This window comes from Cladophialophora yegresii (genome assembly GCF_000585515.1).
Source record: "Cladophialophora yegresii CBS 114405 chromosome Unknown aczIN-supercont1.6, whole genome shotgun sequence".
Classification (NCBI taxonomy): domain Eukaryota; kingdom Fungi; phylum Ascomycota; class Eurotiomycetes; order Chaetothyriales; family Herpotrichiellaceae; genus Cladophialophora; species Cladophialophora yegresii.
In genome coordinates, this window is record NW_006913050.1 from 2,828,347 (window position 1) to 2,846,107 (window position 17,761).

The 17,761-nt window shown below is 54.8% G+C and overlaps 7 protein-coding genes across 7 annotated transcripts; 2 read left to right on the top strand and 5 right to left on the bottom strand.

The window, feature by feature from the left end:
- Positions 1-547: 547 nt before the first annotated feature.
- Positions 548-2,517, bottom strand: A1O7_09050 (uncharacterized protein; the record flags this gene model as incomplete). The annotated part of the gene is made up of 2 exons (XM_007763039.1): positions 548-1,698; positions 1,746-2,517. The coding sequence occupies 2 exons, from the start codon at positions 2,515-2,517 to the stop codon at positions 548-550; spliced, it is 1,923 nt and encodes a 640-aa protein (XP_007761229.1).
- A 697-nt stretch (positions 2,518-3,214) lies between these two features.
- Positions 3,215-4,396, bottom strand: A1O7_09051 (ubiquitin-conjugating enzyme E2 J1; the record flags this gene model as incomplete). Its single annotated transcript, XM_007763040.1, has 1 exon — positions 3,215-4,396. The coding sequence occupies one exon, from the start codon at positions 4,394-4,396 to the stop codon at positions 3,215-3,217; it is 1,182 nt and encodes a 393-aa protein (XP_007761230.1).
- A 428-nt stretch (positions 4,397-4,824) lies between these two features.
- On the bottom strand, positions 4,825-7,098 carry A1O7_09052 (uncharacterized protein; the record flags this gene model as incomplete). Its single annotated transcript, XM_007763041.1, has 1 exon — positions 4,825-7,098. One exon carries the CDS (start codon positions 7,096-7,098, stop codon positions 4,825-4,827), a length of 2,274 nt encoding a protein of 757 aa, XP_007761231.1.
- A 1,490-nt stretch (positions 7,099-8,588) lies between these two features.
- A1O7_09053 (uncharacterized protein) lies at positions 8,589-9,314 on the top strand (the record flags this gene model as incomplete). The annotated part of the gene is made up of 1 exon (XM_007763042.1): positions 8,589-9,314. The coding sequence occupies one exon, from the start codon at positions 8,589-8,591 to the stop codon at positions 9,312-9,314; it is 726 nt and encodes a 241-aa protein (XP_007761232.1).
- A 345-nt stretch (positions 9,315-9,659) lies between these two features.
- On the bottom strand, positions 9,660-10,890 carry A1O7_09054 (uncharacterized protein; the record flags this gene model as incomplete). Its single annotated transcript, XM_007763043.1, has 2 exons — positions 9,660-10,175; positions 10,234-10,890. The coding sequence occupies 2 exons, from the start codon at positions 10,888-10,890 to the stop codon at positions 9,660-9,662; spliced, it is 1,173 nt and encodes a 390-aa protein (XP_007761233.1).
- Positions 10,891-11,747: 857 nt separating this feature from the next.
- On the bottom strand, positions 11,748-14,118 carry A1O7_09055 (uncharacterized protein; the record flags this gene model as incomplete). The annotated part of the gene is made up of 10 exons (XM_007763044.1): positions 11,748-11,947; positions 12,006-12,367; positions 12,420-12,526; positions 12,591-12,690; positions 12,742-13,030; positions 13,086-13,155; positions 13,206-13,250; positions 13,306-13,476; positions 13,529-14,013; positions 14,061-14,118. 10 exons carry the CDS (start codon positions 14,116-14,118, stop codon positions 11,748-11,750), a joined length of 1,887 nt encoding a protein of 628 aa, XP_007761234.1.
- A 1,057-nt stretch (positions 14,119-15,175) lies between these two features.
- On the top strand, positions 15,176-16,771 carry A1O7_09056 (uncharacterized protein; the record flags this gene model as incomplete). Its single annotated transcript, XM_007763045.1, has 1 exon — positions 15,176-16,771. The coding sequence occupies one exon, from the start codon at positions 15,176-15,178 to the stop codon at positions 16,769-16,771; it is 1,596 nt and encodes a 531-aa protein (XP_007761235.1).
- Positions 16,772-17,761: the final 990 nt, after the last annotated feature.

Here is a 17,761-nt window from a genome sequence, read left to right on the forward strand (position 1 = left end):
GGCACTCCTTTCCGCAGATCGTGGATAAATTGATGGATAAAAGCCCGGCAGGGGACGGGTGTGAGAGCAAAGGCCGACCCCGACTAGCCCCCGTTGGCACAATCCTCCTCGTCATCTACCGCGTCCAATCAGGTGGCGGTCTACCCATGCATCAATGAGCAACCGGCAACTGAGAGGCCAGGGAGGCTTGGGGTCATAGGCACTGGGGACTTGCAGTGTCGCAACGGAAATAGTGCAATTGGAAGTGCAAGCAAAAGGGCATCAAATACCGAGCCGGCAAACTCACCGAAGGCGAGGCTGCACTATTGAGTTGACCAATGCCTCAAGCGAGCTGCAAGTGGCTCGTCGCAGTCGAGTGCAGCAGCAATCAGCATGCACCACCAAGATGATGGACAAAGTTGACACCACAATCGCACGCTTACAGGTAAGACCTTGGCAGTGAATATGGGAACGGCAGACGTCGACAGAACTTTCTGCAGGAGTCAGGAAGCCGACCCCGTTTTCCGTGTGTTTCCTTCGCGCTCACAGAGCAAAGCGAAAGGTCTGCTCAAGCCATTCTGCTCTTCATCCAGTCTGGGATATCTGGCCTCCGCTGCCAGCCATCTTGCCATCTCGTCTGATAGTCCGTAACACTGGGGGGGATGGCGAACACGGCCGTCGTGAGCCAGATGTCTGCATCCGCGGGCACGTCCATGGCCAAGCTGGGCAGCACGGATCTGCTTTCTATAAGGTTGCTGTTGGCGTCTTCGTCCAGGACTCGGCCGGCGCGCGTGGGCTGCGCTAGCTCGACGATACCGACAGCACCACCTCGGGTCACGGCAACGGCTTCACCATTGCTCTCCTGCCGCCCTTCGCTCTTCTCTTCATTCATCGTCTGAAGCTCTCGTTCGTCCTTGGTAGCAACGCCATTGAGAGCAAATGCGCCTTCGCTTGTCTTCAAGTTTCTGCCGCCGCTGGTGATGCGATGGAGGCGTAGATGCCAATTCGGGGTGGCTTCCGAAGGGGGAATCAGATAGGTCTCGACCACAACATCGAACCATGGCTTCCACTCCGATATCAGCACTGGTGTACCCTCGATTGTCTCGAGCCGTGCATTTAATGGCTTCCTTCGCACCTTCCAGGTCTCCCCTGCATCATCTGACAGTGCGAGCACGTTGTCGCCACCGATGGCTTCAACAAAATACCCACCTGTCGGAACGGAGTACCCAAAGGCCGAGCTATATGCGAATTTGCCGTACTTGCTTTCCGAAGCTCTCATCGGGTAGTGGCACATCTGCCCTGAAGATAGAAGAAACGTATGCCCACCTCTCTTCACCATGATATGCATGGGATGCTCGAGCGGCAAGATTGGCGGTATCGAATCAGAAGGATAAGCTTGCTCCTCGCTCTGCCAGAAGGGATGTGATTCCGGTAGGGCCAAGGCTGCGAAGGACAGCATGAACCAATACGTAGAGCCCGGGGAGTTGTAGTTCTCGGATATGAATTGATTAGGGTAGCCGTAGCCGATGGTCAAGATGCCTGATCCGTTCAGAATGTCCTTTTGCCGAGACCAGTAACGGAGGTTGCGCAGAAGGACGCCTTTCACCACTCCCCAACCCAGCGGTGCCTCGAGTTCCAGATCTGCAAACGCGACGGCGGCCCAAAAGCCGGCCATGGCAAATCGATACGTGAGTGAGCGTCCGAACGTTATGGCTCGACCTGTCATGGTCAGGATATCGATGGGCCCAAGGCAGTGCATATCTTACCTTGCTCGTCGAAGTAATGCAAGAAATCTTTCGCGTACATTCTCGCTCGACTCTTGTACTCTTGTGCCCGCTTGGGGTCTTTGTCGCCGTTGATTTTCGCATACAAAAGCTGCAGATACTGGATGGCAAATGAGCCCGAGTAGTAATCCATCTGAAGTGCATCGCGGGGCCCGTCGTTACTCCAGCCCCCAGAACGATGGAAAGTATCCAGATGGTCGAGATCGGCCTCGAGTCGCTCAGCGTCATAGGCAGCCCCGTTCTTCATCAACGCCAGGTTTGCAAAGACACGAAACCACAGCCAATTCGTGTTCGGCATTTCCTTCTTGTTGATGTCGAGCCACACGCGAACGTTCTCGCGCTCCCTTTCCGTCAACGGATCCCACAACTGCTTGGGCGCAACACACAGCGCAAAGCCCAAGGGACACATTTCCACCATCCGCTGATCCAAGTCCTTGGACCAACCCCAGAACTCAGGGTGATCAGGGTCCGTCCCATTGCGTATCCCCTCTAGCCAGAAGTCGGCGCCTTCGAACGACTCACCACCAGCGAGCAAGGCTCCAAAACCCCACATGGGCCTGGTGAAGCCTTCGAGCTGTGCACCGGCTTCATCATATCGGGTTGCTGTGGCACCGAGGCGCAATCTGGTCTTGCCCGGCGAGAAAAAAGGTAGCAGGGGGTTCAATAGTGACTTGCACACATCCACGACTTGGGCACGGGTGGTGAGAGGGCTGTTCAAGGATGTAAAGTAGGGAAGAGGCTTGGAAGTAGACATGATGGTGATTATAGGGGCGAGCCAACAAGGGAAGATGAAGTCGCTCGGTCTGTTTTGATCATGCGCTTATGCAGGCAGGAGAAGAATTAGGTTGTTTTATTCAAAAAGCACGCGAGGCAGCTCAACCAGAATTGGTGATATCGTGCGATGAGAGAAATGAAAGCGCTGGGTATGACATGACGTCCTTCACGAACTCACCCTTTGGCTGCCCTTTTGTTGCAGTGTGATGGTCTCTGTGGACCAAGACTCGAATTTAGCCGTAAATCAGGCAGCGCAGCGCCAGCAGGAATGGAAGCACAAGCCGCTAATTAAATGAGAGCTGGCAGTGTGCTCCGTATCGACCCTGGATGTGGGTAACGGGAAGGTGACGGGAGAGCGAAAGTGAACGCGTCCGCGGGGTTTCGTCGCCGCGAGGAACTTGGAGACGGCCATTTCTCCGAGCTGCTGCTTTGTATGAAGCTGATGCTGATCTGTCTGCATGGGTCGTTTATGCCTCCCTAGCATTATACAGCTACCAGACAGAGTACAATACATGCTATTATCGTCGCGGCAAATCGTGACTGTAGCCCCCGATCAAATCCCGCCGCTCATGACGCTCATTCATATACCGTAGTGCACAGCATGGCAACGGAAGCAACACCCTGTGCTTTGAAACTCCACGCTAAATTCATTTTATCCCAACAAGCACAATCGTTCTTCACTCCCTTTGTAGATAAAAGTCGTCCACGCTGTTTGCAACGCCCCCTGACCCAGCGGGGAAGAAGATCTTCTTCAGAACCATCAGACACAGGGCCAGAAAGACGCCCGCGATCGCCCGGTCAATGGTGATGGTCTGCTCGCGATCACGATCTCGCCGAAGCGTCAGCGGCTGGGCGTTCTGTGCGATTGCCGCATTGGCTGCCGCGAGAGGGGCGTTGTGAAGCCCGGAAAAGAGAGGTCTTCCGTGCGTTGCGCTGCCAGCGGAGGCGTTGGGCGGCTGTGCGAGGTCACCAGGAGTGAGAACCGCTTCGGCAGACGCTTGAGCTGCTTCCGCTGAAGGCGTAGGAATATGCTGGAAGGGTGGCTGCGAGGGAAGCTGTAGCGACGACGAGGACCTAGTCTGCGGTGTGGTTCGCGGCGCTGTCTGAGGATAAGGCGGTGGTGGTGGTGGTGGTGGTGGTGGTGGAGAGGATATTGTAGCCGCAGCTGGGTTTGAAGCGGTGTCCGGTTGCTGCTGTGGTTGTCGTACCGTCTCTTGCGGCCGGACTTGCCGTTCGCTCCCGCCCTGCGTCGTTCTCTGTGCAGTCGGATCTCTCGTCTCAAGCAACATGCCTTCTGGTAAGGACTCTAGACCGAGATCCTCCTCTCCCTTCAGGTCTACCCCAGCCGACTTGCAGATATCCCACCACTCGCGCATGATCGTCTCGTTGGTCTTGCCGCATGCTTCGCACTTCCAGCTGCGGCTCTCCTTTGCGAGTCTCTTTCTGATGTCGGCGGGCGCCTCCAAGCCGCCAACCTGGCCGGCTGAACCCTTCTCCGCCATGAAAGATCGCAGAGCCGTCAACGCGGTGCGCACGCCCCATGCTGGCATCCACGTCTCCTCGTGGAAACCGGATATGCTCAGACAGATCTCCCGATTCACTTCAAACCGTCCTGACGGGGTGAGGAAGCGGAAATTTGGCGGTTTGAGAGGATATGTCGGTGGGAGGCTGATGCGCCCGTGGTACATGCCCCCTGCGTAAGGTGAAGGTGAAGGGGGTCCGAGCAAAGTGAAATGCCATTCATGTAGGTCGGCGTCCGAGACCGGTGCGGCGAAGAAGGCCGGGTTTGGATTGGAAGAAGGGCATGATAACTCGGCAGTCTCTTTAAGGAGACGTCGGATCGTAGGACTGGGAGCCATGCTCGGAAGCAGTAGAATGTAGGTCTAGACGTGGGTCGATGTATTAATTAGGACAGGGTCATGAGCAAGGCGATGACGATGAGGTGAGGACAGAAATCAGCAAGTCGGGCGAGGGAAGCGAGAGCCCCGACACCAAATTGCGTGACAAAGAAGCGAGGATATCAAACAGCACTCGAGGCATGTATGTTGTCAACGTGGCATTAAGACAGTGCTGATTCGCATGGACTTGTGCCCTCCCAGCCTCTCTGAACGTCTTCGCGAGGCTGCCATAGAAGTCCAACTACGTCATTGGCCGCTCTAAAGTCATTCCCGGGCTAGCCCTTTACAGAGGCGTGGGAAGGCTGTCGTGAAGCCTCGTACTATTTCTAGTTGCGTTGCTGGAGTTGGCCCGATCAGTACGGAGTAGGCCCTTGCACCGTCTAATGGAGTTACAGCAGACTACTCCGTACTGTTGATCGCAAATAATCTGGTTCAGCCAATGCCGCGAGGGCAGTCCATCCTCGAGCACGCATGGTTTGACTGGACAGCGCCTCGATAGCCAGGAGAAGAGGCTGGGGAGGGTCACGTCCACTGCTAGTAACAAAGGAATCCAAGACTCTTCGAATCGACTCCTCATACTGCCAATCTTTCAGAATCGATCTCACCAGCAGAGCTGTCCTTGGGTCGTTCTCCAACTGGAGCAAGACTTCGAGATACGTCAACTGAAGAACAAGTGACCAGGAATGCAATTCCTGCTGGAGCATCGGATGTCCACCATTGGCAGACCTTTCACTAATGTCGAAGATCTCTCTCAGATGACAGAGCCATTGAAACCAAGTCTTGACGTCCGTGTGAGTGGCGGTGTGAAGCAGCAACGTGCCCTTCCATTGGTCCATCATGGACAGCAAGACACTTTTCCAGAATTCTCGTTGGTCATATTGCTCGAATCGCCGTGAGGAGATCACCTTGGCGAGGTGCGTGCATGCCTTTTCGGTGCCGCTGGATATGATGGTGTCGAGGTCTCTCAAATGGTCGTCTTCCATGACCCGAATCAGCACCAGACACTGGCTCCGTAGTGACGGTGGGAGAGTCGAAGATGACACGATCGACAAGGCAAGTCTTCGCCGTGGTATGTGAGGCCGCTCTTGCCAGTGCCACAGTAGCTCCACTATAACGTCCTGCGAGACATGATCAAGTGTGCCACGACCGGTAAGGCGGATCAAGCAGTGTTGATCCAGTTGTGTCTCGAGAGCAGTGCCCACTGTCCCTCTCACGACTTCGGCACGAAGCGCGAACACGCCTTCGATCTCGACCGCTGACGGCCAGTTGCCCAGCAGTAACCGTGTCTGGTGATCGAGGGTGCTCAGTAGGCTAGGTACGTTGGTTATCGTCTGGCCAAGGGCTTGCAATTGGAGGGCAGTGGGGTGAGGGTTGCGATCAAAAAGGCTCATTTGCATAAGATCGTGAAGCCTCATCTGCATGTCGCTGAGGTCCTCTTGAATGATGTCTCTGATGTAGCCGTTCAGGCAGTTGATGAGGGTGTGGTTGCCGCTGGCATGCACCGTTGTCAACAAGTGCGTTACCGCAGTCGTTCGTACCGTGCTCGTAGACGAATAGAAGATGTCAGAGAGCAATTTGTACACCCGAGCTTCCTTCAGTGCTGCAGCCTCCTCTAGAATGCGTAGTGTGTTGAGGCTAACCTCGTTGCGCAGGCAGAGGAACACGAAGGTGTCCACCGCTCCAGCCATGGACAAACGCGAGCCTGAAGGAAAGTTCAGGACGCCATCCAGGAAAGTGCGGCTGTCCATGCTGGCGTCGGTGCTCAGCCATGCGAAAAACCGGCCGTGACAGACGAAGGCCTTGCGGTGTCTTCGTGCGTGACTTAACAATGCCTCGAGAGCTGAACGATGCCTTGCATACACAAGATCTGGGCCGTTCAAAAGGAGGACATCGCGAAGCTTTGTTCTCTGCTCCACGCTGAGCTTTTCCTGGCCGAAGATGCGACTATGGACAGGCCGCCACAGACACCAGGCTCGCACGTTTCTGAGACTGCTCCTGAGTAGCGTGTCTAGTGTTGGAAAGATACCAAACATGCTGGGCAGCTTGCTGACGGCTCTGTGAGCGCCTGCCCAGTCGCACCGATATCTCAGGCCTTCCACCTGGGCAGCGAATATCCTAAACAGGCGACTCAGGAGTGCATCTAGAGTGTTCGGTGGAAACAAGTCGTACAGTAGACCTGGATCCGCCACCGAAAAGAAGTCCCGCACATGGCGTAGAAAGGAGCTGGACTTCTTCTCCAGCATCAGAACCAGGGCCTGCGCGCGCTTCGCTTCAGCTTGGGACACGGCGCTATTGTTGATATAGTGTACCGAAGCGATGAGCCCCAAGTACTTCGAGGCACAAGCGTCGTCGTCGAGGTCAAAGTTCAGCTCGATGGGAGTGGCAAGCACGGAACGTATGGTCGGTCGGGAGAGCGCATGGGCGCAAGCCAGGAGCGCAACAGCTCTATCGGGATGGCCCTTGATTAAAGCATTCAGGCGATCCTCTTGAGTGGTCAGAGTGAAGAAGGACCAGCTCCTTTTCCTCAAAAAGAGGTCGGTTGGACGCTTTAGCCTGTCCAGAACCGCCGACCTGCCCTCCTCGTCGGTGTCTAGAGCTAGTCGGTCGAGCGAAGTCGTGATTCTATCGAGATCTGCGTGCCATTGATCCTGATCACGTCCCATGCTTCGGAGACGGGCTTCACATCCCTTGGATGGCAAACCATATGACAGAGATGAAGCCGCACGATGCCTGCCAACCGCTATTCATGGTTCGGAGCGTATGTGCATTTGGTAGCTGCCACATGCAGAGTAGGGTTGGCGATATCGGAGGATGGGCTGTTCTGAGCCTGAGGGAGTCTCATTGATTGTCCAGACAAATCTCTGCCGTCCTCTCGCCCATCACAATAAGCTGCCCCTGAGAAGGCAAGGAGTTCGTAGGAGACTTTGCCCCGCCGTGCGGTCACCTGCAATCTGTCAGGTTGTGGAATCATCCACCCTAGAGGAGTTTCTTGCGAGGCAGCAGTCGAAATTCCCAACCCCCAGACATTGTCCACCAAAGGCGGGAGCGCGATCCCTGATCGGCTAGAGCAGCCTCATAGCAATAGTGTAGCTCGGGAGATGCAGTCAGGGGACATCGACTCGGTGGAGAGGCCTTGGTAGGCGTGAGCAGGGCAAAATGCAGGCTTGATGGAAGAGATGATGCAAAACGACACAAGGTGGACAGATCCATGAGGCTGATGACCCTGCCAAGCAGGACCCCGAACTGCCGCTGAAATCGGCCTTGCTCGCTTGGACGTCTAGACGCCTCTGGCAGTGTCCGGGCTCGTAGCTTGACGTGGCCGTGGTGCTTCACTGTACGGAGTTACCAGCCACCACGACCAAGAGCTCAGGCAACAACGCCATGAGACGAACACGAGGCCACTATCATATTGGCTTGCTGGGATGTGACAGACTACTGCATCAGCTCAGCGAGGACAGCACATGAAGGATCAGCAAACCATTGGAAGGGAGAGGCGGTTCGAGGCGCCTTTCAGAGCTCAGATCAGGCTGGAAGGATGGTGCAACGCCTGGTCTGTGAGGAGAGAGACGCCAAAACCAAAGATCCAGTTCAATGATTCTGTCAGACTGCGCAGTAATGGGTCTCTGCTATCGATCCAGTCCCCGCTGTGCTGCCACCCTAAACCCTTTGCGTTCATATACAGCGCCTTGTTTCATCGACACGGCGAGCGCTATGGCGATGCCCACAGCCACGGGCTTCGGACGTGACGAGTCTCAAGCACGAGCAAGCAAGGCGCGCTCTGCAAAGGTTCCGCATGCCATGGTCTAGCCGCCTGCTCGTAAAGCACCCATGTTCTCTTCCCATTGTGGCAAGGCAGAGGGACGCACTAGACGGACATGGCGGACTTCACAGGGCGTACCGTCGACTTCGTACGACGCGGAAAGGGCGCCTGCTGAGGCTCATGCTTGAGAGTCGCCCACGAGTCCATGGCATGTACCTATCTCCTCGCCTCAAGCTGAGCAGAGCACCTGTGTCCGTCCAGCAAAGCTTGCGTCCCACAGCAGATGTCTTCCTGTTTGCTGAATTTAGATCCTGAACTAAAGACAACCAGGCCTGCCCACAGAGCTGTTTGGTCAGCACACAGCACCGCCGTCGCCGGTCGAGGGACGCGACCATGGTATTGTTCGATCCTGCAGACACGGCTCTCGCAGCTGTGGTGAGGTCCATCAATGCCACCAGTCCAGCATGGCGCCTCGGACCGCTGAATGCATCCTGGGTCTTTGTCACCGACAGCATCCCTCCCAACAGCTACGTCAATGGGTATAACTTCTCCGACACGTCGAGCGACTTAAGCGGCACGATCATCGTCCAAAGGAAGGAGATCAACAGCGTGGGGACCCTCGCGCTCCACTCGTTCGTCTACCTGATGGTATCGGCCTTTGTCGTCATCGTGCTCATCGCCCTGCCGAACTGCAAGTACATCGCGAAATTGCTTTTTGGCGAGGACACGCGCTTCGACACCGACGCCGACCGTGTCGGCATTACCGAATTCACGTTCGACCGAATGATGCGTGGGTTCTACCCGCCTGAGCCGAGACACGAACCGCTGCCCTCATATCTCGAGGCCCTGGATTACATGCCGGGCAGAGAGGTCCGCTCCAGCGACGTCCGCGAGTGTCAGAGCATGATGCGGCGGGTATATTTGTTAAAGGTCAAGGTCCATAATGCCGGCAATGTCCATCCCGCGAACCGCGGTATTGTCGATGACTGGAGGGTTCAGGCGAGGGCAGGCTTGAGCGACATCAGGATCCTGGCGGACAAGTGGGCTCAACGGCAGGATTGGTCGCCCGAGGAGAGGCTCAAGGTCGCCCAGATTCGAGAGAGGATTATGGCCATTTGACCGGATGATCGACGAACGAGTGGCGCTGTTAAAGGAAGGCTAAGCTGGGCTGTTGCTGTGATTCCAACGCTTCATTTATTTCTTGTACCGCTCGAACACATAGGTAGTCCGAAGAGGCAGGAGCTGCGGACTCCGGGGTGTCGGGAAGGACCGACGGCCATAATGTAGAAGTGCTACAGTGGGCTATATCCTCCGACTGTCCTAGAATACTTCCACGGAATCATCAACCATTATATCCGGCTGTGTTGCATCTGCCCGTTACTGGCACTCAACGGCAGTCCTCCTCTTCTAAGACTGACTGGACTGAACCCCATTCACTCCACTGGTCGAGCGGTGGCTCATACCCTACACCTCCCTGGCTACCCGCGTGCATCTGAGGTCTCCGTACCTCGTATCCAGCTCCGTCACAAAAGCTGTATACCTTTCGTCCAGCATCCTGAGAGCGTGGATATCCAGTTCTCTCCGATCTTCTACAAGGCCGCGGTGGAAGGTCGCACTCGGATTCCGCCTCAAGTCCCGGATCACGTCTGCAAAGGGCGGCGGCTTCTCGAGATCGCCGGTCCTGGTCCGCAGTTGCTCGACGATATGGGCTCGACACGCAGCCGTCATATCAGCGAGTAGGGGGCGCAGGTGCGCCGGAAGGCCCGCCCTATAGCCACTGCGCTGCCTGTTGTTGCTTTTCGCGTCAAAGGTAAGCAGGATCAAGGACACGAGCAAGAAGAAATCGTAGATGGTATCGCGGGCTAGGCCGGTATTCTTGGCTGGCAGATGCTGGCCGAGTTGGTACTTGAGTACGAATGCCATCTCCGAAGTGCACCATATCCACATGCTAAACGCCGCCCAGAAGAGCCTGTGAGTGATCTGTAGGCAAGGGAGCAGTTAGTGTACTGGAGTATGAATGCGACGGGAGGTGGCGTACAGCTGTGAGCTCGGCGTGTACATCATGGATCATCCACGCATTAATTCCAGCAAACACCGTGGCGAGGAAGCCCATGCAGAACTGAATGCAATAGAAGGCGGCTTCGAACCTCCTTTGTGGCCAGGCGAAGCTGTTGCGCATCTTCTCGTCCGCGAGCTGGAGCCAGACGATCTGTCTGGCCATGAGACTTCCGAGTGAGTACACCGCTGTGGCGAGAAGTGCCAGGATGAGCACCTCGCCCAGAATCAGCGCGACCTTGGCCTTCCGTATGTGCTGTTGAAGGTGGAGGACCACGATACGATAGGTTGTCGCGACGAGGAATCCTTCAGCGCAGAGTTTTAGTGCCGATATGGGCACATCGATCAAGAAGTAGTTGTACGGCACCGAGACACGAGCTTCGTGCAGAAATAGGTCGATGATCGTGAGCGCGTACCAGAGAATCAGCGCGCTGATGCCGATTCGAAGTCCTCTTGCCGATGGCGGGTTCACATCGAAGATCTGCTTGCGACCTGTCGTTACGATCAGTAGACAAATGATCGCGCCGAGCGCGACGATGTCCGCGACGATCTGGCCCAGCGTGCTTTTGTCCTTGAAGAGTGAGCCGGCCAGACGGGTGGGGAGCCACGACAGAGACGAGACAATCTTTCCATCAGACATCCTGTTGACTTGTGTCGCCCAAATGTCCCGTACGTCGAGGAATCTGAAGGTTGTTGACCTGGACGAGGTGTTTATTCGAGTCGACGACGAGACGCGGCTCCTGCAAGCTTGGACACAGCATGTCACCTTGATAGGTTGAGTGAGGTCTGCCTTCGCTCCTTGGCGTGTTATGAGACCTCTGCTTGCAGTCGGGCGTCGGAACTTTGGAGGCTACATGTGCTTCTGGGAGCCTCGCATGCGCCTTGTAGCAGGGATTCGCCTTGCCGCCCATTGAGTCAGGGTGCTGCCTGTGGCCGCGACGCAGACAGAGTCTGGGCTGATAATCCAAGGCGATGGTTATTGGCTAGAGCGTCAGGCTGAAATTTTGCTATCACATCCTCTTGGGACTGTAGCGGACAGACACCACAGCGGGTCTCGGGGCAGTGGTGCTCGCACTGGTCGGCTCCACCTTATTGCGTGCGTGGTGGCGTTTTCGTGGCTTTGTATCTCAGCTGTCCCGTTTTACCAAACCGGCAGATGCCAACCTTGTCGATTTCTGCCGCGTCTAGCATGAACAAGCCGCACGGATGGACTGAGAGCGTCCAGGGTTAACCAAGCACGTCGTCCGGCGCTACTGGACGTGTGTCTCCGGGGCGAGCCTCATTGCAGCCCCTTTCGCAGTCCGCCACGCCCTCGATTCGCAGTCTCGGACCTTCACAAGGTGCCTGGCTTGCTTTCGTACTATTAACTCCCGGGTGTCGAGGTTATTCCGAGCGCGGAGGGTTTCAGATGAGGGGCGGTCGTTCTATGGATTGTAGCCTTCTTCTTCGACACGAGATATCATTCCACCACTGAGCTAGGACTTGGAAGCGAGACTTTCACACATATGGAAATGTCACCCTAGCCAATTCGTTTTCTCCAAAAGTGACCCAGAATTGGACATCGGCGTGGACCAGCAAGTGAAACGTCAGATTGGCTTGGTAGTACCAATTTCTGCCATTTGACATCCTCATTCTGTCGAAGTCCCTTTCGGGGATAACGCTAAGATCATAGCGTAGCCTCGCCACCTCGTTCGTCTCTGGTCCGTCGTTAGAATCATATTGCAGGGGGGCGCTAGTGGAATGAGGAAGTCCTACCGTTGTGAAGATGTCCCTCAGGCGCTTCGTCATCGTCGTTCGCCAGCAACGCCGTTGTAAAGAATCTGTTGTCGTCGGCGCCAAATCTGCGACAAATGTGAACAGACGAATAGTTGCCTTTGTTGGACAGAATGAGGTCTCCCCGCTTGATGAGCCAGACCATCTGATCCCCGGCTTTGGTATTGCCATCGAACGGGTCTTGATACGTGGTTCTTCTTGCGGAATGCTTGAACGCTGAAAACTGCTGGGAGACTCTCATCCCGTAATTCCGTAGACATGCGCGCATGTAGATGAATCGCGATGTATCATGTTTGAGACCGTATAGCACGGCGCCTCGAGCAACAGCAGCCCAACAATCGTTGCTTGAGGAGACAATGTCAGTAGGTCCATGACGGACTGTACTGGGGAGCGTACTCATCGATGGGTTTCCTTATGTGGATGCCTCTGGTTCTGTAGATCTCATGCTTGACCTCATTGAACAGATAGTCTGAGCGAGCGAAGCCTCCGGACAGAGTGACCAACTATGGATGTGTTAGCAGACAGTCACACAGGCACACGCTTCAGCACACCGGATAGGACGCGTACCTTGACTCCCCAGCCCAGACACTCTACTTGGCCAATTTGACCAGTAATCAATTCAATGGTGCTGTCAATCGAGAACTTGAACGCTTCTCGGAGGTCATGGCTTCCAAGATCAATGTCATATCCACGCCAGGGGCGAGTTTCCGGCACTTACCCCGTGATCCGCACCCGTCCATCGCAAACCCCATGCTCTGGGCGTTCAAGATGGTGCAGTTTCCGTGGCAGATAGAAGTCCTTCTCATGGTCGGCTTGACCGTTATAGCTTCTTTTCTCCTCTTCCCAGTCCTCCATAATCGAAGCTAATTCAGGACTGCGGGCTGAGTGGCTGCCGATTGAAGTCTCGAGCGTCCCCCCAGCTAGAACCTCATAGTTCTCCGCGCCAAGTTTGTTCCACAGGACCCTAAGGAACCCGCGGTCGACGAACGTTGCTCCGGCCTTTTTGCCTAGTGGAGGATCAGCCCTCCCTTTGCACTCGTCAGCACATCAGACATATCTTACCGGCTCCGAGACAGATATCCTCCAATACCAGATCTGGTTCTACTTGTTTTATTCGGAAAGACCCCACATCCTGGTGTTGGTATGTCAGTCAGACCCGCCCATTACCATAGGCTTCCTTACCACCGTTCCCCCTCCGGCATCACAATGCACAATGCAGTCTCCGACCTGGTTGGAAGACGTTAGCACCTGGCTTTGATAGGCATATCTCATCCAAGTGTACTTTTACTGGAGCCGCGTCGTCTTCGTGCTGAATGGATTTTAGAACAAACAGGACTGCAGCTTCTGGCTCGCTCGCCAGTATAATCTCATTCAGTCTCGGGAAATATTTCTTGTCAAAGCCGGCACGAGTGATAGCATGAAAAGTTTGGGCTTTCGCCGAGTCTGACCATTCCTGCGGATATTGTCAGGACATCTTGACGAAGTGACAAAATCAGGCCGCTTACGATGGGACACGTCAGCACGATATCGACAGGAGTGCGTCGCAGTAAGTGAAGCCCAATACGACCGTGACCACCCGTCAGCTCCTTGTCAACAAAGTGTGCACAGAGGCGAGACAAGTAGTCAGTCACGATACCCACGGGCTCCTTTGCCGGATACGAAGGCAGGCCTCTACTGCCCACGATTGCGTTGAGGTTCAGGTTCGCCATTCCGTCCAGAGCTTTCAACAATAGATCGAGTTCATCCAAGCGATCCTGTTCCTCAAGTTGGAGTTTGGTCCATATCATCTCGATCCCGGTTCTGCTAGTTTCAGCACCCCATTGCGCTTCGTGACCGTCCGCTGGTGCATAGGAGATGACGCTCGGTATTTTGGGAGCGTTTGTTCTCGACCAAGACGTGACATTAATGATATTTGCGCCGGGCTGGTCATTGCGCGAAGCATTGGCATTGATTACGTGCTGGTCACGTCCTACCAGGGCGTATGAAATACCTGCTTCATTCAGTATCAACTCAGGTATGATGCGACGTGAGCCCGACCTGAATGCGTTGTCCCGTAATCGAGACCGATAATGAGTCGATTTCCTGCGAGTGACATCGTAGGTAGGACGTACAGTACGAGTCTCTATCTTCCGGTTACCTCAACCCGGGACAGAGGAACTGAATTGTTAATGACCCACTGACAAGTAAGTGAAATTGGTAGCCGACTTGAGGAGAGACGAAAGTATGTTAGTCTCTAGGAATGCCAAACGGCGGTTCACCCAACAAGGAAACGCAAGTTTGAGAAAGATGAGGTGAAGCCCACTAGCTTCTGAGGACTGTGGGAGAAAGGTGTGTATCACCGAGACCACCAGACGGTTGGCCTTACTCCGAATTAACAAGACGGATACAAAGGGCATCACAATCCGAGAGCCTAGCCTTCGACATTCTGTTGCTGCCTTGGCGGCAGATGGCAGATGTTTGCCCTATCCCCGTCAAGCCGGAGATGGAAGCTCGGCACATATTGCATGGGTAAAGCCATTCCCGGAAAGCCACTCCTTGTGTCATAAAGACCCTCTGCCGGTCGGGCGCAGTTGCCTTTGCATAGTGGCTGGCGGGCTTGATGAAGTCGAGGGGGCTATGTCGTGTTCACTTCCAAGTGAAGTGACCGTGAAGCGAATGTGATGTGATTATCTAGCGCCGTCTTGGCGCGGTTTGTGGCGTTCGTTGCCTTGTTTGTGTGGCGCACGTGATGCGCTGTCTTTACAAACTCAATATTTGCTGCCTGAGACAACGACGCATGGGAAGTGAAGCCTCGTCCGGTCGCATGCGAGTCGCCTTGTCGGCAAGTCTAGCATGCAGTCATGGTCGCTTCTGCCCGAAGTTGACCACTTCAGCAAGACCAAGTCGGTCCCCTGTGTTGGCCAGAAGCTTGCGGGTCCCGATTTAGCATTTTCCAGTTCTTCTCGCGTCTCTTCTCCGGACCTGGATGCGCACCGGACATGGCTGCATGTGTCAGGCTGAGAGCGGGGGTTGAGCTTCGGCGTCGCACAGGACTCTGTCTGATCCCTCGTTGTTCTGTCTACCCTTCTGTGGTCCCAAACCAATGACCATGTGAAAAAGGACAACTGAGAGCAGTTTAGAAGTTCGGGACCATAGCACTTGTTGCAGACACCATGTTTTGCTTCCGTGAAGATTCAGAAAAGCACCGCGTTGGTCGAAAACCGCGTGGAAGCAGCGGCAAAGACCCCAACCGCGTCGCCAAATTCGTACCTCATTTTCACAGCAGCAGAAACGAGGATTCCACCAGAAAGAACGATGATCCGCGTCAGTATTCTGATGAAATACCACAAGATGGCCGAACAAGTATTGCGGGTCGCAAGAGTCGGCTGGATACATGCTCCGTCCAGGATGAACTCAAGGACGTCGAGGACAGGCTCTTCAAGTGGATGACAGACCGCAGACTGCCCATTGATCGGTCGCAAAATGCAGCAACCTCTCTGCTGATCAAGGTCTTTGCTTCTCATGACTCTTTGCAAGAAACCAATAGACGACTAGTGGAGACGTTACAGGAGAGAGATACCAGGATCCAACGCTACAGAACCGCCATAGCCACGAAGGACGAGAAAATTTCAAGTCTTGAGCAGCAAATCTATGCCGAGAGAGTTGCAGCTCAACATGATATGTCACAACTTTACCAGCAATACCAGAGCTCACTACAATGGGAGCAGGCGAAGCACGCAGACGAAGTGGCAGATTTGAATCGAAGACAGAGCAAATGTGAAAAACAGCACAAGGATTATGTCAATGTCCTCACCACCAAGCACCAGAGCCTTATCGACACATTGACACACAAGCACGAAACTGATATCAAGCGCCGCGAGGATGAGTACAGAGTCGAAATTGCCCATGAGAAGGAGAAGGTTAAAAAAGCCGAAGAAGATATGTGCTTGTCCGTCGACAATTTCCAGGGACTGCAGGATGACGAGCTCGGGAAACGATTCTACAAGCTCACCACTGAGATCGAGGGCCTTTCACGCCTGACCTCAGCCCCTGATTTCGTGCAACAAGCCGAGGCAATGGGGTTCAACGTCCGGCTACAATCCCCAATTCCGCTTCGTGACCACACATTCTTGTTCCAGAGTATTTTGTGGAAAATCGTCGTAGATGGCACCTTCCTGACGCCGTTCCGGGTTTTCGGAGCCTACGGCGACCCCATCTACCAAACCTGGAGAGCTCTATTTGGCGTTCAGGATAATGCACTCCTGGAGTGGCCGGAAGCAGATCCTCTTGCAGAGAAATGGCGCTACACGACCGTCGAGCGGCTAAGGAGCGCTCGGAACGCTCCTACCGCTCCCCACCGGCAGCATCAGGAAATCCAGGCAAGCTACCAGGACCGTATCTCCAGTCTTATCTCGACGCTCTCACACCTCTTCGTGTTTCCCTCCACCAACAACAATTCGCCGAGCCTGGCTACCAGACTCCATGAGCTCATAGAGCAAGCCAGTGAGTTTGCTACTCTCATCGCGATTCAACGATACCGGGTCCGCTTCTTCTTGCCTTCCACTCTTGGGCTTCGCGGTCAACTTGACACCAAGTACGTCAAGGGGGTATACCCCGGAAGTGAACTGGAGGCTGCGTACGCGAATGCGGAATTCGTAGTATCCCCCGGATTGGTCAAGGAAGGAAACTCGAGGGGCGGGAAGTTAGAAGAGAAGGTGCCGTTGATCAAGGCTGTAGTGTACTTCAACCACGAGGGCAGCGCAGGATAACTGTCGTGCGTCGAGTTCAGCCTTTGTCCCGCCCTCGTCGTTTTACACCACCGACTTTCAATCCGATACGCACAGTATCGCCTCGATAATCTCTACCTTCCTAAGCTCGGAGAGTGCCCTTGAATTCGGTTGCCTTGCTGCTTCACTGGCTCTCATGTACTCTATACGCCCGTTACTCTCATCACTGGCTCCAATCCTGCCAGCCCGATCATGCATGTCATACGTATTGAGTACGCCGTGCTCCCTACTGTGCCCAAATTGAGATGCCCTGCTCAACGTAGGCCAGAAACAGAAAGCCTCCCATCCCAAAGAAGCTCAAAAGTTAGCTGTCGTGGCACACGGCTGTAACGAAAGCAGGATGATGGCACGAGAGAGGGATTGCGATGGCGCCCGGATCCGTGGCGGGATTGCGAGGCACTTCAGGGGCTCCCAGCCTCGGTCGCGGAAGGCGGGTCCGTCTCATACGTCTCAGCCCCGGCTCTCGCTTTGCTTCGGGCCACGTTCGCGTGCACGTTGAAGGACGGCGACAATTACAGGTACTATCCATACTCCATACAAGATGGCTGGCTGCGCAATCCTGCACTGACTGGTTATGGAACGGGGAATCTACGAAGCGCGATAGACCTTTTGGGGTCCCGGCCCATGCGATGCCGCAATGTGAAAATGTGATGTGATTTTCAACGGGCGTTCGTCACGCCGCCAATCAGGGTTGAGAAACGCAATCGTCTCAAGACCGTCTCAGCCTCACCGGACGAGGGAGAAAGCCGTTTCACTCTAGCACATTCATGCCCCTTACTTTCGAGATCTCTTACAGTGCGCAACGGTATATCATCGTGGTGTCGCTTCATGGGCGCCCGTGTGTCTTTGTCCGATATTCAATCCGTTTTACCCTTCCCCCATTCGAGCCTGTAGCGGTGTTCTATGTGAGGCTGCGCCTTGCCACATCGTACTACTATTTAGCCCTGCATACAACAGTAGAGACGCGATAGT